The sequence below is a fragment of the Arabidopsis thaliana genome, chromosome 2 (assembly GCF_000001735.4).
Source record: "Arabidopsis thaliana chromosome 2, partial sequence".
Taxonomy (NCBI): domain Eukaryota; kingdom Viridiplantae; phylum Streptophyta; class Magnoliopsida; order Brassicales; family Brassicaceae; genus Arabidopsis; species Arabidopsis thaliana.
In genome coordinates, this window is record NC_003071.7 from 11,960,054 (window position 1) to 11,980,590 (window position 20,537).

General features: G+C 34.1%; 6 protein-coding genes and 1 non-coding gene across 8 annotated transcripts; 2 read left to right on the plus strand and 5 right to left on the minus strand.

Annotated features, from left to right (window-relative positions):
• Positions 1-517: 517 nt before the first annotated feature.
• AT2G28080 (UDP-Glycosyltransferase superfamily protein) lies at positions 518-3,387 on the minus strand. The gene is made up of 2 exons (NM_128367.5): positions 2,637-3,387; positions 518-1,631 (listed from the first exon to the last, which is right to left on the minus strand). The coding sequence occupies exons 1-2, from the start codon at positions 3,172-3,174 to the stop codon at positions 721-723; spliced, it is 1,449 nt and encodes a 482-aa protein (NP_180375.1). The 5' UTR covers positions 3,175-3,387; the 3' UTR covers positions 518-720.
• Positions 3,388-7,888: 4,501 nt separating this feature from the next.
• AT2G28085 (SAUR-like auxin-responsive protein family) lies at positions 7,889-8,659 on the minus strand. The gene has a single exon (NM_128368.3). It carries the CDS (start codon positions 8,501-8,503, stop codon positions 8,129-8,131), a length of 375 nt encoding a protein of 124 aa, NP_565665.1. The 5' UTR covers positions 8,504-8,659; the 3' UTR covers positions 7,889-8,128.
• A 3,427-nt stretch (positions 8,660-12,086) lies between these two features.
• On the minus strand, positions 12,087-13,954 carry AT2G28090 (Heavy metal transport/detoxification superfamily protein; the record flags this gene model as incomplete). The annotated part of the gene is made up of 4 exons (NM_128369.2): positions 12,087-12,640; positions 12,754-12,841; positions 13,128-13,318; positions 13,792-13,954. The coding sequence occupies 4 exons, from the start codon at positions 13,952-13,954 to the stop codon at positions 12,345-12,347; spliced, it is 738 nt and encodes a 245-aa protein (NP_180376.1). The 3' UTR covers positions 12,087-12,344.
• Positions 13,955-14,609: 655 nt separating this feature from the next.
• Positions 14,610-16,547, plus strand: FUC1 (alpha-L-fucosidase 1). The gene is made up of 3 exons (NM_128370.3): positions 14,610-15,291; positions 15,372-15,608; positions 15,695-16,547. Exons 1-3 carry the CDS (start codon positions 14,750-14,752, stop codon positions 16,434-16,436), a joined length of 1,521 nt encoding a protein of 506 aa, NP_180377.2. The 5' UTR covers positions 14,610-14,749; the 3' UTR covers positions 16,437-16,547.
• MIR5021 lies at positions 14,658-14,828 on the minus strand. Its single transcript, NR_140302.1, has one exon. It is a non-coding gene; the product is annotated as a microRNA ath-MIR5021 precursor (primary transcript).
• On the plus strand, positions 16,250-17,860 carry AT2G28105 (replication factor-A carboxy-terminal domain protein). 2 transcript variants are annotated; one of them, NM_179781.2, is made up of 4 exons: positions 16,250-16,528; positions 16,688-16,887; positions 17,253-17,373; positions 17,458-17,860. In NM_179781.2, the coding sequence occupies exons 2-4, from the start codon at positions 16,711-16,713 to the stop codon at positions 17,658-17,660; spliced, it is 501 nt and encodes a 166-aa protein (NP_850112.1). In that variant the 5' UTR covers positions 16,250-16,528; positions 16,688-16,710; the 3' UTR covers positions 17,661-17,860. The 2 variants fall into 2 exon arrangements, with proteins under 2 accessions (NP_850112.1, NP_001324135.1); NM_001336144.1 differs by lacking the exon at positions 16,250-16,528 and having other exon boundaries at positions 16,639-16,887.
• FRA8 (Exostosin family protein) lies at positions 17,812-19,950 on the minus strand. The gene is made up of 4 exons (NM_179782.4): positions 19,324-19,950; positions 18,857-19,224; positions 18,531-18,781; positions 17,812-18,433 (listed from the first exon to the last, which is right to left on the minus strand). The coding sequence occupies exons 1-4, from the start codon at positions 19,586-19,588 to the stop codon at positions 17,971-17,973; spliced, it is 1,347 nt and encodes a 448-aa protein (NP_850113.2). The 5' UTR covers positions 19,589-19,950; the 3' UTR covers positions 17,812-17,970.
• Between the last annotated feature and the right edge of the window lie 587 nt (positions 19,951-20,537).

A 20,537-nucleotide genomic window follows, 5' to 3' on the forward strand; every position in this document is an offset into this window, starting at 1 on the left:
GTGAACGTGTATGATTTGATTGTATGAATGTTGAATGATATGTAGTACACAAAAAGTATGTAAATAATCTTTAAAAAGTGTAATTGGGACTGGGACCTTCCCAAAAAATGTCATAATCACTAATGGTTTTTTCTTCTTTTTTTGATGTTATAGAAGAGTGACAAAATAGTGAATCAAATCAAACTTGGAAACTGAGAGCAGAAGTGCAATAAGAAAACAAAAAAACAAAAATGATGGAATTGAACTAAATTTTGGTTTTGGTTCATTTCAGTTTGACATTTTGATTCCAAATTTAACCAAAACCAAACAAGTTGAATTAGTGAAATAAACTTTGAATCCGGTCGGGTTTGAGCCTTGTTTGGAAAATATTGATGATTTGGTATAAAGTTTAGATCTAATAAAGCAGTATTGATTGGTAACACACATAATGGTGGAATACCCGTTTTTTAGTGTGACTATGCAAAAAAAAAATTGTCAATCAAAATAATATGCATGAATGAGTATATAGTTATTTTATGATATAAAAAGTTATTCGGCCATTCTATAAATGTAACTTTAAAAAAAACAAAGTAAACGGTAATTTGAATTACGTTTTTGTGAAAGAGTTTTTTTCTTTGGACTTAAAGAAAAAAGTAAATTTAAATTTAAGAGACAGTAGTTTCCCCAAATAAAAAATTTGACAAAAATTCATACATTTTTTTTTTTTAGTTTTCATAGAATTTAAGCTTTCCCATTAGATAAACCAACCTTAGACAAAAGTCCATCAATAAACAAACCTAAATTCATCTCCGAAGAAGATCCACTGTTTCTCACCGCACCTTCCAAACTCATTTTAACCCGTCCGATCTTCTCTTTCGAAACACCACACATCAAACGGTTAATATTCCTCCCAACTTCATCTCTACCAAAATCACTCTTATCTTCACAAAGATTAATCCCAATCTCCCAATCATCAACCACAAGCTTCCTATTCGTAACCTGATCAGTCAACAATGGAAAACACAACACAGGAACCTCACACCAAATCGTCTCCAATATCGAGTTCCAACCACAATGTGTCAAAAACCCACCAACACTCTCATGTGACAAAACCGTCATTTGACAACACCATGGTATTACAATCCCACGATCTCCAGCTTCTGTTTCAAACCCTTCTGGTAATGGATTGGTTTCGTCTGAACTAACAATGTCTGGTCTCACCACCCAAACGAAATTAACTTTACTCAACAAAATCCCGTGAGCTATCTCAACAAGATCCTTCTTTGTGACATGAGCGTAACTACCAAAGGAGATATAAAGTACGGAGCTTTTTGGTTTAGTGTTGAGCCATTGTGTACAATCTGATTCAGACCAGAGTGAGGTTGTGACTGAACCGGTTTGGTTATTGAATGGTATGATTGGTCCGATTGCGTAAAATGGGATTTTTGTGTTTAGGGCTTTGATTGTTTTGTCTTCGAATTGCTGAATTGTGTTGCAGAGTACAAAATCGACTTTTTTCACGTCTTCGAATGCTTTGAAGATGATTTGATGAACTACTGATGACGTGTCGGTTTCTTGAAGATACGACGCCGTGTCTTTTGGGTTAATTGCGGCGACTCCGGGAATGTAGTCGATTAGATCGCTGCGGGTTTCTGTGATAAGAACATAAAATTTATGGGGAAGATTTAGATAATTAAGGAAATTGAAGGATGCGTTCTGTAAATTAGTTAAAGGAATAAATAAAAAGTGGAAAGTGAATTAATTGGACCCCTGACATTATTCACATGCATCATTACATGACAAAAGTAAAAGTCCCTACGCTTTATGTTAAGTCCCTACTCTATTATTATTACTTCTATCGTTACGATTACTTGTTTTTTGTTTTGTTTTCCTTTTTGGTCGGCAAATCGTAACGCTTATTATTTAAGGGTAGTTTAAATTAATAATTTAGTTTGAATAATTTTTTTTATAAAAATGATTATGGTAGTAAATTTGTAAATAAGAAAAAGGATCAAAGAAATAATTGTTTTTTCTAACGTCAAATAAATAATTGTTTAAATTCAAAAGAAATTATATAATTTTATGAAATAATAAAATATTTAGTAAAATAGTTTGATAGCATGGTTCTTTTTTCTGATAATATATGTGGGTAAATTTTTAATCAACCATAAAAGTACTTACACGAAAAATCAAATTCATTGACACCATTAATAGAAAATGCAAGGTTTAATTAGTGTATTTATTTTTTACTTTAGTAAATTTTTCTTCAATAAAATTATTTGTACTGTGTCAACAACAAAATGTTTTTTTGCAACACAAAAATATTTTTAAAAATAATATAAAACATAAACCATATCATACAAAAAAAAAACTTATGTCGAAGGCTCCAAGCTGTCTAAATGATAAAGTAATCTACCAATAGTCCAATACTAACAGAATATTCGACTATTGGATCGGTAAACATGCAAATACTCAAATTATCTTTTCTCCAAATCTAACTTGCATTTCAAAATAATTATAGACGTTGACTAAGACCAAAAAAATGTGTTCGTTTAAATTTGAAAGATCTACCGTTATTATCAATGAAACAAAATAGGAGACAAATAATGAGGCAGAAAAAAAGAAATATTAAAGAAGAAGAAGGAGAGGATAATTACCTTGAGCACCAAAATGGCCATGAATCCGAAGCAGATCCATATGGTAATAAAGTGAAAATACTAAAGCAGCTTCGGTCCAAAACGAGACACAAACCAAACCAAACTTCCTAGCCACCACAGACGGCCAAACAAAGAATGTGTCGGCGATCATCACATTCACACCGCCGTCTCCTCCAACAAGACTCGCCACAAGCTCTTCCACATGCGCATAGAACACGTGCAACAGCGACGATTGGTACGTGTCATGGTTCAACGACCGGTCAAATCCGACCGGTAAACCATCGGAAACCGTCGCGTACCTTATGTCAAGGCCAGACTCTGACCTAACTCCAGCGAAAATATCTCCATCGGAGCCGTTTGTGATCTGGTGGTGGATGTAATGAGTGTTGACGAAAGTGACGGTGATCCCCTGTGACGCGAGCTTGATGGCTAAGTGTACAAATGGGTTTACATGCCCTTGAAATGGATATGGGATCAAGAGAGCATGAAGATGATGATGACCATGATGATTTTTTGTAGGGTTTCTAACGTCCGCCATTAAAATGGGTTTTGTGGAGAGGAAGATGAAGAAATGAGAGAAAATTTAAAGGTTATATTTTTTTTGTTCTATGGATTAAAAATAAAAAAGAAGAATCTGTGATTAAGAAAAAGAAAACATATGGGGCAAGTTGGGAATAAATGAATGACTTTGCATTGATTCGCGGAAATAGCCATAGAAGTGGATGGTTAGTGGCATTTCTATGCATTTTCCTTATTCTTTATTTTTCTCCTTTGATTTATAATATAAATTAATGATTTGTTCCTTAAAAATATCTTTGATCTAATCCAGTAAGATGTCATGGAGAAAATCTAGTTCCACTAAAAGGTTTATGACTTATGAGTTATGACCATGTGGATTAGGATGGCGAAAGTGTTGAAGTTGCTTAGTCAAAGTGGTTAATTTGTCAAATTATATTCTCCTAATTGTAATGAGAAAGAGAAAGGTTATTTTTTTTATATATGTAGAGGAATAAAAGATGAGAATAATAATTTTTTATAATGGGATTTTAATATAATTGGCATATTTATTTTAAACGCCTTCTTCATGTAATTAATTTTATGAAACCTCCTTCAAGCTAGTAATTAATTTTATGAAAAGATCTCTTAACTAAATTATTCGGCTATAATTTAAAGATTCCTCTACAGTAAAGTAAACATATGTCATTGAATTGATATTCTCCATTTTTGTTTGTTTAAAAGCGTTACAGATTTTCTTTAGATATACATATACAGTAAAATAACATGGTAATTATTAAAAAACAAACAACAAAGTTTCAAAAAAGTTAATGTCGATTTAAAAATCACAAAATCATGTTAAGTGTAAACATCATTTGTTTTGTTCTTCTCTTATATGATGTTAAAGTTTTAAACTTTTGCATGAATTTGTCAATTTTCATCGTTTTAATCAGCCTATAAAATGTATCTTAGTAATATTATTGATCTTTTAGATTTATAATATTACATCATGTTTTTGTTGTTGTTTTTAACAAAACCATCATTTTTAACAAACCAAACTCGAAAGTATTGATTTAAGGATAGTCGTATGAAGTTTTGACGATATTAGAGAATAGAATGTTTATTTTTTTATCTGGAGAGAAAGAAATGAGAGGAGAAAGGAGAGACTCCATCGATGACGGAGAAGCTAATCAGGCTAATAGACAAAAACATAAGGAATCGATTAAGCATGCTAAGGGTGAGAGGTGAAGAGAAGTACACAAGAGGAATCCATGTGTGGTTTGCTTCAATGCAAGATCAAAATCAAGGATAGATAGGATACACTTTTAATTCAATTTAAGAAAAGTTTGCATTTTTATGTATAAACAGTTTATTTGTCTTTGAATATAATTTAACATTAAATTCAAAAAAAAATATTTATTTTTTGTGTAGAAATATTTAGTTCAGAGATTTTGTTATGCACGACATGTTTTTGTTGTTGTTTCGAAGTAGATGAAGAAAAGAGAAGAAGCAGAAGCGAAGAAGAAGAAGATACCGTGAAGAGAAGCAATGGAAGCAGTGATGTTGTTTTTAAGTTTTGTAGGTTGCTTTATTCCGTTTCTAGTGTTCCGTGTAATCTCTGTCACAAATCAAAAATGGTATAAAATTTCACCTTTTATCAAAAAAAAAATGATGTCCTGAATAGAAGCCAACGACACAAAAATAAAGGCCAAAAGTCAACAAGAAGAAGGAGTTGGGCTTTGTGTGTTTTGTAATATTTTTAGCGTTGAGCTATTAGTTAAGTTAGGCCCAAAGAAGAAATAGTGATGTTTTGTTAGTCTAAAGCATAGCTAAAGAATAAGTATAATAATTGTTGTAGTTGTTAGGTTGCTTGTGTAAGTGAACCATGGGATAATTATGTCTAGAAGTAAGGTCTAGGTTAGTAGAAGTATGGATGCAAGTGTATGGCAAGTAGAGAAACCACTATATGTATGTGTGTGAGATGTTGTAAGAAATTATCCTTTGATCCAATAACAAAATGTATAGTTCATAAATTTATTCTCTCTAAGTTACTTAATTGTTTTGGTGTTTATCAAAAAGACACAAAACAAAGAGAACTAGATTGAAAGAGTGAATTAAAACCTCTAAGTATGAAGAGAAGTTTGAGAATATCAACAAGAAGCTATGAAAAAAAGAGCGAAGCACACATGATTGTAGCACTGAGAGAAAGCAAGAGATGGAGGCACATCTCTTTAATAATCTGACACATAATAACCATTATAATCATTTATAAATTTATTTTACGTTTATATATTCAAATTTAATAAAGTAATCCGGTCTAGTGCAATCAAGTTAAGCCACAATCCAAAAACTGATGTTTCCGGTTACACATGTAACATGTTCCAAGCTTCAATTAGATGTTAAAACTTCAATATAATCTTCTTCTTTTTTTCTCGAATCTTTTGACCGCTCTCTCCAAGTTGAACATAACCTTGGTATGTATCAAATATCAATGTATGTACGATGTATCCGGTTCAGCTCCATGTTTTCCCGACATACTTTTCCAAGTGGCCATAAGTACCCATTTATATGCTAAATAATTTTCATTGTTTCATATTTATTGGCTCTTGTCATTGTTGAAGAGAAGTAGGGCACGACCAAAAGGTACCAAATCTCTATATTTTTTCATATCGACCTTAAATCATGGTTCTTTGATTTCCTATACTAGTTTTTCCTTGGAATTAATTTGAGTTTTATAGTTAGGCTGTGTGGCTAAAAAAATAGGAGTATTTTATAGCTTTGACATTTTTGTCTGCATGATATAAATTTGATATTTGACTGTTCTACACAACAACCAATGTAATGTATAGTCTCATTCGAGGTTTTTTCTTTTTCTTATACAGTTTAAAGTAAATAAGGGCACGTAAGAGGTGATCAAACACCATAAAGGTTTTGCTAGATGCATCAGATTTGATGTATTTTTGTTTGCTGATCTTACAATTTGAGCTCTCATTTTGCTAGATGCATCAGATTTGATGCATCAGATTTGATGCATCAGATTCTAGCAAAAAGTGCACCTTCACCCCTAACTCATTTCGTTGTTCTCACTTTATTTCTACGATGGTTTTTGTTCGAACGTAACTTTGACTTTGGGTTTGCCAAATATTAAACAGTGGTTGTGAACCTCCACACGTAGGCATATGTGTTGAATGCATGTATCGTACATACTGTTGGTTTCGGAATTAACTCACTCATGATTTAACTGCCTAAACAGTTGGTTTGGTTTCTATTCAACTCTCTTAGCTAATTCCCCTCAATTGTACAATAAGCTTCCAATAAGACGAAAATTAGGTGTGCGTTTGTGAGACGTTTTTTTGTGCAAGTTTTTTGGTGGAAATCTTTTTACAGAGATTAAAAAAGGGAATTGGAGAGAACTTTGAAAAAATTATCAGAAGGACAATTTAAATTGTTGGAAAATTTGTCGTTTTTGTAATTTGTAAGCAAATTCTATGACAACTCCTGACGGAAGTATTTTAGAGAAACACCATTGCCAAAACCAGTCCAAACTATAAATCACTTTCACATATTAATGCCAACACCCAACGTATGATCTTTTCTATAACAGTGTGAGTTGTACAAAAAAATGACTTGACATTCAATTATCACATATATCTATTTTTATCTATATTCATAATAAAAAATTTCCATTTATATATATAAAGCTAATCAACAAGTAATGTGTAATCATCAAACTGAGTACTGGATTGTAGTCTAAAGTGTTTCAAATCAAAAAAAAAATCTTTTGAATATCTTAAGATATTCTATGTTTTACATAACCATAGAAAAGTAGAATATCTTAAGATATTTTCCTTTAACAAAAACAAATTTTTAAATATGAATTTTCATAAAATATTTTTGTAAAATACAAAAGCAACCGTCATAGCATGAGTTTTTTAATTCCTTTTATTTTCCTCTCTTAATTTGCATTTACAACTTAGAAAAGAAACTTTGATTAGAAATTAGAGATTGTGTTTTCATTTGATATTTAAGCTTAAAAACAAAAACAATCGATCGAATGCTATATAGTTGAAACCACTGTTTTAAGGAAGTAATGTTAGAAACTATAAAAGAGATGAAACTTTATACAATGCCCATATTTAGACACGTCCTAATCAACTTCTACCAAGCCATGTGTGGGTATACATATAGGGTGATATGGAGGGGGCACTGATTGAGAAAATGCAAGTACGGATTGGTGTACATTGTCCTACCATTTCTTTTGGTTTTCTTTGCGTCGTCTATACTGTGACATACATTTATGTATATATGGTAAAAAAACATCAATAAAAGATCTACAGGACTTAATGTTTATAAGAGACGTCTCATATCTTTCCACATCAGTTTTTACTTGTATTCATGCTTTACCAATGTGAATTTACTATAATTTCGAACCAAACTTATAACAAGTATCGGTCCCCTACTTTCACTATTCCTAATCATGTGTAAGAATATTTGTGGTAACAAGTTGTAAAGTGGACTAATAAAGTCCATTAAGACATCGAGGTTTGTGTGTGTCTAGGCTTCGTGTATTACTACAGCATCATGCACTAGAAGTCTAGAACAATAAAATCCTAGGGTTTCTATAATAAGCACACTTTTGCTGAGATTTTCAACTACTAATCACCATTTCATACAAGAGTCCTAACTCAAGTCTAACAACACTGAAATAACATTTTAACGGACTGTTTTCACGATAGAAGATATATAAAATCACTGAGTATTGGACCATTTTATTGAGTTTTTTTTTCTAATTAAGACTAATATTCGCCGAAGTAATTTAAACTGTTCGTTTTGCAAATTTGAGGCTAGAGACGATGATAGCTTATTCATTAGATACCATTATACCAATAGCATAGAGAAAAACTTAAGTGACTAGAAAGCACAAGAGTCCATCTAGTGAATAATTCGGTATTATTATGTAATATGACGTTGATCAGTAATTAACTACAGCATAAATTCTAACACCATTGCTCGGTCAATATCATCCGTAGGTGGCTTGGCCGGCAAGGTACCATTAGCGCTCCATCGTGATAGAACCCGTATTCCTCCTCTGCTTGTTCTAGAAGCTTACGGAACATAGGGTGTTCTAGAAACATCAATGGGACAACAAATCTTTGTGTAGGCTCATGATACCCATCAACAGCTATCACCGCGAAGTGACCTTCCTTTACGTCTTTTGGGACACAATCTCGGCCGTATTCTTCAGGACACGGTTTCTTGGCCGAGGAAAAGCCTTTGATTTGCACCAGCCTCTCTACAACATTCTTGAGCTTCACAATTCCACCCATTTTCTTCTTCGGCGACTCAATTGTAATCATTCTTTGCCTCGTCATGCTAAAAGATAAAGTGATATTTTCCTTTTTTTGAGGTTTTTTTTTGTTTGTTTGAAAAGTATATGTTCGAATATAGACATGTAAGAAGGAGTATATATAAGTAGGAATGGTACAAAGAGGATAAGAAAGAAGAGGAAGAAATAAGAAGGAGAAGTGAGTAAGGGAGACCAAAGCATGTGGCTGCGTTGGTTGCTTAATTTGCCTTCTTTTGAATTTTCCATGACAGCGGTTTCCATTTCTTAAGTTGAAAATTTGTTTTCATTTTTCTGTTTATCTTCTGTAACATTAACATAGCCCATGGAGTAGAACTAAACCAGGACGACCCATAAAACCCACTAAGATTAATTATATAAGTTCTAATCTTCCCTCTTCATGGCAAGTTTTAGAAACATCATTAGTTTGGCATCTTGAGAGTCATTCTAAGGTAATCACACATCCCACCAAAAGCCGTAGGAAAATGTCAGGGCCGTGAGCCAAAATTTTACAAACCGAAAACATATAATACATAATCGTTTAGTTTTGATTCAGATTCAAACTTTTTATTACCTTATTTAGCCTCTATTCTCTTTCTTTTTTGAGAAAGGGCTTTCAAATAACTTACATTGCTATGACCTTTTGGGTAATACAGTTTTGAAATAGTAATTTAGAGAGAAATGAGATTAAGAATACACTTAACCAAATATATGGCCAAAGAGGAAGCGGGAGATCACAAGAAAAACTAGCTCACTAGAGACAACTAGTTTAGTGTTATTCTTTTGAATCAAATAAAACTTAAAACCATAAACGAAAGTAGATATGTTCATAAGTTTTAATTTGTTATAAATGTAAACAACGTAAGCCGCATACCTTTTTTCATATTTTCCACGTTCAATCAAGATTGAGATGTCATTTCCAAATATATACAGTACTTTGCGTCCTTGCGAACTGTGTAGTACTGAGCTTTGTGGCTCTGCATACAAAGCCGTGGTCGGTTGTAGTACATTTAGATCATATAAGAAATGTACATGTGAATCGTGATCAGAGGGACGTAGCCAAAATTCTATTATTTTATGGACGGCAAAACAGTACTCACATATTAATATATTGAAAATTGAAGAGATCCATATTGATCTACAAATAATAACTCTGCGGTAAAATAATTAATGATCTATCTCTTAACCATTGGATGTCTGTACCTAAAACTGGTAATATGTCGATAAATGTACTGAATATGATAAGTTTGGATTGTAGTTGCCAAGCTATCGAAATTTTGTTGGTCATATTGTGTTAATTATTTGTTTTTTTCTTTCTTTTTACACAAACACACTTCGCTTATTGATTAGACAAACGTATGATCGACATCGTTCAAACAATAAGAAGCAAAAATAAAATGCTTAAAAAATAAAATCGTTTTTTTTTTCCCTTCTAATAAAATAGTGTTATTTGTCCATGAATATTCCTTAGAAACACATGAGAGTATCTAAATTATAATAAGATAATAATATTTTTATATAATTTAGTTTAAATTCATTAAAAAAATCAAACCAACAATCAAGTGACAAGTGTGATATGAACTTCTTATTAATATGTCATGGATACTTAAACAAGAACCCTTCTCCTATTTTATTTTTTTCATTAGTTTAGTGGGTGATATCTAAATTTAAACACAATGGAAATGCTCTTAGAACTAATTTCAAGAAATAATAAGTATTATACAAATATTTTGCTAATCCACTCAGTTTTGATCTTAAAGCTGTTTAGGCATCTGAGTCCTTGACAAAAAAAAAAAAAAAAAGAGTCTATGTTAGTTATTTTGTTACGATGCATTTTAAAGACACTAAACTTAATTATTGTATCAAAATGCAATACACGGACGTTACATAGAAACAGTGTCGGTCGAATCAAGAATGGGACGCATTTGATTCATGTGTTTGACAAATGACATGCGTACCGCGTACGATATTTTCCATATCTCCTATTCAATTTCATAACGATGAGAAACCAATGTCCAAGGCTACAAGCAATGCACGTAACCAAAATACACATAACCATGATCAACGTATACGAATCAATTTCATATACGTATGCTTTCAGTTTTCTTCAATTGTCTATATATATTTTGTTCTTATTATCTTTGTAATTATCCTATGCTGCTTTTAATTAAAAAAATATTTTCATAACATGTATCACCTTAAGACAATATAGTGATGATGTTTGCATAAATATTTTAGAATTTTGATCTGGAATTAATATATTTTACTTTGACATATCTCATAAGAAATCTTTGTCAGAACTTCTGAATATTATTTCATCCATTATAGATCTTGGAAAAACATCAATCATTGAAAAATAAGTTATTGTAAATTTTTAAAAAAATCTTACAAATTTACACACTTACACATTCTAATCACCTCGTACCAACAATAATCATTTTTTTTTCAGAAACAACAAATTACCTTAAATAAAAACAGAAGTCGGCATTAAACATAGGAACATGAGGCAATAGAACAGTCATTATCCAAAAAAGTACACTTTTGAACGTCCAATGAGGAAACTTGTTGATAATATCTTAGGACTTGATGACTATATAGCAACACCATCTTGACATAATGTGACCTAGCTAGTTGATTAGACATATGGTAGTGTAAATAACTCCACGTTGTTTATTAAAATTGTATTACATGATTGAAAAAGTTGGGGAAAAGAGCATATAATGTCGTTAGCAGCCCACAGTCCAAATTAAATTTTGAAAGCTACGTGACTAGAAGTCCCGCTATAACCGGGGGCTGGTCCGACACGGTCTTTATTTGTTTCTCGTCTTCTTGTTTTCGATATATAAGGATTTTGCACTTTTTGTTCAACTCTATAGATACATGAACCCGCGTGTTTATACAAGTGAATGAAATTTGGTAGGATATTTTTTTTTGATTAAGAAAAAACTGTTAACTAACTAAATAAGTTATTGACCTATAAACAATATCAAATTGCATCCTAAAAATATCTAGGAAAGTATCTAATCTATTGATAATTACACACACTACACTTGGTCTTGGTGCTATCTATCCTACTTTCTATGACTAAACGTCGGACCTAAAGTAGCTTAGTCAACAAGTTAACGTTGGAATGGAGATTTATTCAGTTTTAACGATAAACGAGAGATATTTTCTTTGCTTAAGCGGAAAACTTTTGTTTGTTATTATCCCTTCAAATATATGTAACAATGTACATAATCTTTCGTGCGTATATATATAACCGAGGATTCCAAACCAACTCGGCTTTAATCCACAGGATATGTAAAATAATTAAGTATTCTTGTTTAATAGTTACTTCGGATCATGGTCTCTTATAATCAACATGGTGATTTATTTAACCATTAAAGAAAATACATATTTCTTAAACTTTTAAGATAGATTCATGTCGTTAGGCGTAAACATCAAGCCGAGGTGCATTAGCACTAAAGTAAACAAGTCGAAGGACCATATATGTTCTTTAAATATAGGAACTCAATTCTTATTTGGAGAAAGACTTTGCTTCGTATGAACTTAAAGGCCGGGACTCATGGAAACATATTTTTTTATAAGTTGTAACCATTAAGTTCTTCATGGAAACATGAAAGCTTAAAATTCTATTTCCAAATTCACTATGTCGAAAAGTGGATCCTCTCCACAAAAACGTACTCTGATATCTCTCAAAATAGAAAATACTAGTGTATTTTTTTACTACTCTCATGTGACACAGACCATCACAATATATCCTTCAGACTTTACTTCTTCTTCTTTTTTCTTTTCTGTTTCCTATTAGTTTATTTACCTCCTAGTATATATATTTGTAATAAACTCCAAATGCTTTGTCACCTCGAAACTCACATAACGCTGCAATAGCTCTGATCTTCCTCACTGAAAAACCCAGTCATTGGGCCTTCCATGAACCTGTAAGGCCCAATCCCATGAGTGCATCCATTTCCAGGTTGACAAGGAGACCCGACTTTGGTGTTTACCTCTGCATTGTCCTTGTCTTTCTTCTTCTTCTTCTTCTCAGGCACGACCTGGACGGTTTTCTTCAGCTTGCGTTTCAAATTATCTGTCACAGACTTGATGTCCATTGTTCCCATGACTGTTACCGTTTCCTTCTCTTTGTCCATTTTGACTTGATACACTCCTATTGACAAAATCACATACTCAATACCATTAGACACAGATTAAAATGGCCGCAAACAAGTTCTGTATGAGTCAAACCAAATACACAAAGTAATAGTCAGGAAAAATTCTTACCCTTGGTCGTAGAGACAGCCTTTTGAATTCTCTTGATGCAACCATCACAAGAGCAATTCACTTTCAACACCACTGTGGTCACAGCAACCTAAGAAGAAGAACAGAGAATATAATGTCATAGCAAGTAATTTCGAAAGACTAAAGTACTTATTAACCCATATGATCACCTAGAAGATAACGGCTATAGTACATTATCTACAAAGGAATGGTACGAGTTAAGAAGATTGTTACTTGAGGATCAAGTAAGCCTGAGAAAATCTACCTTTTGATACTACTTACTTCCTTACTAGTTATCACATTCTAGTCATGGTTTAAGTGTTTGTGAGAAACAAATGTCCTAATCAGAGAACGTATGCAATGAATGTAGAGCTTACCACAGTCTGAGTCTTATCATTAGCCTTTTTCTCATTGTTCTCTTTGGTGTCTTTCTTTGGTTTAGGAGATATCAGCTCCACTTTCTTCTTGCTCTTCTTCTGAAGTTTCTCAGCAATCTTCACTGGATCCATGATAAACCCAATCAGAGTCAGCTTGTTCGAATCAGGATCTGCTCTCACTGTTTCAACTCCTGATACAGTACAACAATCAGAACAAGTCAATGAGCCATTGAGCATCGATAGCAATTTCTTGTATACCAACAAAAATCATGAATCAAAGACTCAAAAATTGACTAATTTCTTTACAATCGCTGTGTTTTCAATAGCAGAAACAGAGAATATTTATGATCCTGAAACTAGATCTAAGAAGAAGATCGATAAACGTAAATAAACGAGGAAGAGAACAAAACTTCGTCAGGGTTTAGGGTTTAACAAAAACTCTCAATCGCTTTCACGATGCTCGAAACCATTATCGGAGAAGAAACGAAACAAAGCAAACGATTAACACGGATGATTCGACTGAGATTTCAGCAACGAATCCATGAAAATCCACAAAACAGAGAAATCGAACCCGAGATAAATGCGAAACGAGATTGTGTTAAGAAACATAACGAATCCATGGTTCATCGATTTAGATTTCTAGGGTTCTGAACGGAGATTGTACCTTCTAAACGACGAGATAAGCGAACGATTCTAGCGATACAGCCGTCACAGTGAAAATCAATCTTAAGAACGACGTGAACCGGCGACGTCGTATTGTTCTGTTTCTTTTTCTTCTCCTCCTCCACATCTCCGTGGTAACATTCACACACTTGCGGATTCTCCATTTTCGTCTCTAACTTCTTCTGCATACAGGTTTAAAAAAAAAACCTCAAAAAAAAAAAACTCAAAAAGCAAGGAGACAAACACATTAGCAGAGACAGAGAGAACCTTGATGGAGGATAGAGAATAGAGACTGGAGTATCTGTCTCGGTTTCTTCAAAGGAAAAGTGGAGAAGACGACGAAAATGGGTTTCAGAGACGGCTGCGTAACAGAAGGGAGTGTAGGGAGGTGGTTCACAGTGTACGTACAACTTTGTTATAGTCCTTTCCTTACTCTTGCTTTTTCTATTTTTGTTTTCATTAAGATCATTTATATATTCAATATTTTTTTAAAAAATGAAATAAGTTCTATTAAACAGGTTATTAAAAAAAAAAAATTGTTAGTAATTTGAGATTCCTATTTTTGTTTTGGTTAATAATGTGTGAATTTGGTTTACACTAAAAAAATGTCGTGCAAGAAAATACTAATAAAAATGAGAAATGTTGAGAAAATAAATCTTTTTAATCATTACTAGACAGTAGACATTTTTCTTTCAATTCCATTAAAAATGGAAAAATTGGTCATCATTTATTCAATGTTATTTAGTCACATAGTTATACTAAAAACAAATTTTTATTGCGTTTGCATTAAGTTTCCAACCAATAATGAATAATCACGTCAAAGTTAGAACCAAAGCAAAAAAAACTAAAAAGCTCAAGAAGAAAAGGATAGAGACGACAAAACTCCATTGAAGAACTTATTAGAGAAGAAGAACAACAACAAGGAAGATAACGAAAGTCACTAAAATCTTTCAAGACCCATGAACTCTCAAATCACTCTTTTCTTCTTCTTCTTCTCAATCCTCTCCCTCTCCCAAATCTCAAATTCATCATCACTACTAAAACCACACCCATGTCCAATTTTACCCCTCCCATCCTCCCAACAGCTCCAATGGCAACTCGGATCCATGGCCATGTTCCTCCATTTTGGACCCAACACTTTCACCGACTCCGAATGGGGCACCGGAAAAGCTAACCCATCCATTTTCAACCCGACCCATCTCAACGCAAGTCAATGGGTCCAAATCGCTAAAGACTCAGGCTTTTCCCGCGTTATCCTCACAGCTAAGCACCATGATGGATTCTGTCTCTGGCCTAGCGAATACACTGATTACTCCGTCAAATCTAGCCAATGGAGAAACGGAGCCGGCGATGTAGTGGCTGAACTAGCTTCTGCGGCAAAGGAAGCTGGAATTGGACTTGGTCTTTACCTTTCTCCATGGGATCGACATGAACAGTGTTATGGCAAGACATTGGAGTATAACGAGTTCTATCTGAGTCAAATGACCGAGTTACTAACAAAGTAAGCTCCTTTTTCTCATATCAGTCAAATGGGTTTGTGATTCCAGTTCCAAGTTTTTAAAAAGGTTGAATCTTTATTAGGTATGGAGAGATTAAGGAAGTTTGGTTAGATGGAGCTAAAGGAGACGGAGAGAAAGATATGGAATATTTCTTTGATACTTGGTTTAGTTTGATCCATCAGCTTCAGCCTAAAGCTGTTATATTCTCTGACGCTGGTCCTGATGTCAGGTGGATTGGTGATGAAGCTGGTCTAGCTGGCTCTACTTGCTGGTCACTCTTTAACAGAACCAATGCAAAGATTGGTGACACTGAGCCTTCGTGAGTCACTCTCTAATGTTGAAACTTTCTATAGATGTTAGGGATGATAGAGATCATAGCTTGAAGTTGTTTGTTTGATCTTGTAGGTATTCTCAAGAAGGTGATGGCTATGGGCAAGATTGGGTACCAGCGGAATGTGATGTATCGATTCGACCCGGTTGGTTTTGGCATGCGTCGGAGTCGCCTAAACCGGCTGTTCAGCTTTTGGATATATACTATAACTCAGTTGGAAGAAACTGTCTCTTCTTGCTTAATGTACCTCCTAATTCTTCAGGATTGATATCTGAGCAAGACATTAAGGTTCTTGAAGAGTTCAGCGAAATGAAGAACTCCATTTTCTCGAACAATCTCGCCCGTAAAGCATTCGTTAACTCGAGCAGTATTCGTGGCGATCAAAGTTCACAGTTTGGTCCTAAGAATGTTTTGGAAGAAGGATTAGACAAGTACTGGGCGCCAGAAGAGAATCAAAACGAATGGGTGTTATACTTAGAGTTTAAAGATTTGGTTAGCTTCAATGTGTTGGAGATTCGAGAACCAATCCATATGGGTCAAAGGATCGCATCTTTCCATCTCGAGACACGGAAGACTGGAAGCGGTGAGTGGGAGAGAGTTGTGAGCGGCACGACGGTTGGTAACAAAAGGCTTTTACGGTTTCTGAATGTTGTTGAGTCGCGGTCTCTAAAGCTTGTGGTGGACAAAGCGAGGACCGACCCACTTATATCGTACCTCGGACTCTACATGGATAAGTTTTCGGGTTCTAGTAGAAACACAACAAAGATAACAATCACAAGGACACTAAAGGAAGAGCAGCAACTACATGATTTGTAAGAAATAACTCTCAAGGATTCATCACATAAGTGTTAGGTATTCTTGAGAATATCTATGTGCATCAAGTCATATATGTGTCACTATCAATTCTTGTATGTTAAGGCTCTAACTTTTACTCTATTGCTTTAAAAGAAATATGACTTTTTTTCTTCAATGACATAAATTTGAGGATTTGGGTCTTCTTTTGTAACTCGGCCCAAATGTTTTAAAGAATTTCTTATGGATTGGAGAAAACTTTTGTGGAAAAACAGAGAAAGCCCTAAAGTTAAGAGACATGGAAGCCACTGAAACGGTTCTTTGCACGTTGCTTGCCGTCGACCTCACAGATTATTGCTATAGAGTTTGTTCTCGCTGCCAGAGAGTTCTTCCTTCAGATAACAATGGCTTTGCTTCTTCTTCATTTTGCAAATTCTGCAAATCAAAAGAACCAAAACTTCTCTATCGGATTCTCGTAAGAACCCTTTCATCTTCTTCTTCCTTCTAGGTTTTTGTTTTCTGGTGGAATAATCTGAAAATTTTGTGATGAATTAGGGTTTTAGGTTTAGCAGCTGTTATTTAGAAATGGGCTTTGTCCTTTGTAGAGAATCAGTTTTGGTGAATCTGTTAATCTCTTGTAAGAACTGTGGAATTGAGTAATTATATAACTTCAAAGTTCTCACCTTTCTGAACCTAACAGATGTCTATAGTGTTAGAAATGGACTTTGTCCAATTTAGTTCTATGCATAGACAAGAATGAGTTTTGGTGAATCTGTTAATGTCTTGTGGAATTGAGTAATTGTGTAACTTCAAAGTTTCCACCTTTTTTGGAGCTAACAGATGTCAATAGCAACAGATGCATCAGTGAAAACTGTGATATGCTTTGATAGAGCTGCAACTGTTCTCTTTGGTTGTTCAGCTGATGAGTTCTTCCACTTCACTAAGCTCAATCCATTAGCCGGTAAATATCATCAAATCGCTGTACTATAAAAGCTCTGAGTAAGTTTGAGATGATTCCTCTTAGATGTTTTGTTTTCAATTGCAGCATCAATGGTGAATCAGGTCTTTGATGGAGAAATGCTTAGGATGACGTTAACTCGGCCTCAAAACCGAAACGCGCAACACATGAGAGTCGCTTCAGTTGTTCCTCTACGATCAGGAGTTCAGCCTGCAATTGTAACCTTGAGACAGATTTGCACAAAGAATGCTTCTTTAGGGAATTTTTCTACAACAAATCACAGTTCCTAATGTTGGAGTACACATATAAAATGCTACTATCACAAGTTGTTTGATATCTTTTCTTACACTTCATTTTGTCCAAAATATTCTCTACTTAGGCTAAGTTCCTCCTTGGATTATGTTCTAATTTGGTTGTTAGAAAATGACTTAATAGTGGATGTGGAAAAGTTTAATTAAGTCTCACCTAAAGTTCATTTGGTGAAATTCCTAACAACAAATCTTGAAGGTTCATATCTTTCACATTTAAGAGCTTACTACTCTTATATCTCACTAGCCAGGAAAAAAAATAGTAATACACAGGTGTCAAAATTATATTGGTTTACAAGAAAGAGTTTGACCTTCTAACAGACCTATTCAATTTCTTTGACAAAGCCTCCAAAACTTGCCACGTGGCATCTCCCTCTCTTGAAGGAACATTAAACATAAGGGCCCGCCTAACAGACGGATCCTCCAAGTTTCTCTGTATGACTGACAAATTAGTAGCCGCCACGTGTTCCAAAATATCCCCTAGCTTTCCAACGTCTCTCTCCGCCACCGTGAGCGAAATATCCGGCCAACGTACGGTGGAAGGGAACGGCAAACGAATCCCGTCGGCTATAATCACCGGAACACAGCCAAGAGCCACCGATTCAACAAGTCTTGGGCTCCACGGTGCCCACCCGAGAGGACATAAACAGAAAACAGAACGAGCTATTTCTGACTGGTAACCGGCAAATCTTTGCCGTTGGAGATAAAACCTCCGGTCACCACCGTAACTCCGCCATATATTCGTCCTTACACGCCTGATAGGTTAAAAAAAGTAGTTCAATATTTAAAGTTTTATGCATTTTATAGAAGAAAAAAAACTAGGTATAGAGATTGCTATAAGAGTTTTGTTACTTGCTATAGAAGCGTCCACTGATGTTTTTGGGATGAAGTTCCATCTTGCCACGGAAAAAAACCCAAATGTCTCGTTCTTTAGTTACCGGAATATTCTTTTGAGTCTTGTGTAAACTTTCCGGTGAGATGTACGGTGGTATCACCACGTTCTCTACCTCTTGGCATGGATGGTTAAAAGTAACACCAAATGTTTGCAAAATTATAGAGTTTCTCAAAAAAATTGGTACTCCATCAGCAATAGCTCTATCCTCCTTCACAACCAAAAAGAAATATAAATTTTGAGTATAAATAAACATATATATTTGGCAAATCATTTTTAAACTAACCATGGTGTGGAAGCAAGAGCCAAAGTCGTGTGTGGCCGTGAAGACATGATCAGAGCCACTGGTTCGGTTCCAAAAAGGGTATTGAGTCGAGACGAGCTTTATCGCGTCATTGATGAGTGATCGTGCATGGCCAATCGCTGGAAAGCCATTAATGGTGCTGAAGTTGCAAGAGACATAGACAGGGACAAAGAAGAAATCGGCTTCATACGGATCTTCCGTCCTTACATCTCCTTCGAGGCTGAGAAACGCCTTATGGAGAGCCACTTCCGCGGCAAAGAGGTGGTTGGTGCATCTATCATTGGCTAACCAGTCTTTGTTGAACTTTGAAGGTAAGTCATAGACGTAGATTTTCAAATTGTTGAATACGTCTAAAGAAAATTAAAACAACCAAAAATATTGTTATGAAAAAAAATTCTACTAGAAAACATGATGGATTCATGATTCATCTATATATATGTAATATGTACCTGTTTTGATGTTAGGTTGTTGAGAGGTAAACCCAAGTTTGTGATCATGGATTTTAGATTCAAACATGGCACGAGAAGCGAAAAGCTTAGGTTTATGGTTAGTAAGAAGATGCTTTGATATGGAAGTAGAAGATCTATGATCTTGATCATGGTCGACAAAGAAGGAAGCAAAAAAATAGAGAGTGAGGATAAAACAGAGGATCCATTTGTAGTATTGCTTAAAACAGAGATTTTTCTCTGTTCTTCTATGTTTATGTGTTGTCATCGTTCTTGTTTCTCCGGGATGAATCTTATGGCCTGAGCTGGTTGTTGAATTCGAAACATCTGATTGTTGGGATTAGTTAATAGGGTTTAAGTTGGTGAAGAGGAGTTTTCGGGTTTGGGAGATAAAGTGGAGATTAAGGAATAGAAGAAGGTGGAGAAAGATTGATGAAGACTACTAATTAATCCTTTACCTTGTTGACTCTTAAGAGATGTTAAGCCATTCAAATTTATAATAATTTCTTCATTTCGTTGTATTTGGTGTTTCTTTTTTCTGTTTCTTGTGGATTTTTCTAATTACATGTGCCAAAAAGTCGTATTTTTGTATAGATATTTATATATATGTTAGAAATATATGATATAAATAGATATTCCATACAATTTTATTAAATGAATTTACACGTAAAGAGACTCAATCTATTTGCATGTAAAAAAAAACTTACATCTCAAAGTGACAATGACAAATTTTGCATATTTTGTGAAGTTGTTAAAGTATGACACCTTAGGTGCTTTATGTGAAAAGTATATTTTCGGACTCTCAAACCTAATATGAGGTTTTTGGGATCAGGACGTTATTGGATTAATGCTCATACAATTCAAGAATTATTTTAAAGAGGCCAAACATGACGAAAGAAAAAGAACCATGATAATATTTAAAAGATATAATAAATATGAAAATGTTGGATTGTTAGGAAATACTACTTTTCTAAAGGAGCACAAATATGTATTGAGCGAAAGCAAGAAAACAAATCTCTGTCATGTTTAACCGAAACATTCAAAAGAAAACATATCTATGTTAGGCGGAGTTAAAGAGGTCTTTTAGTGTTGAGTAATATAGTAAAGTGGAGTACTAATTTATCGTAAAATTATATAAATAATAAAAATATTTGACATATACGTATAACGCATAGCCATGGAAAATTAATATTTTTAGTTTATAAAGAATTGTTATG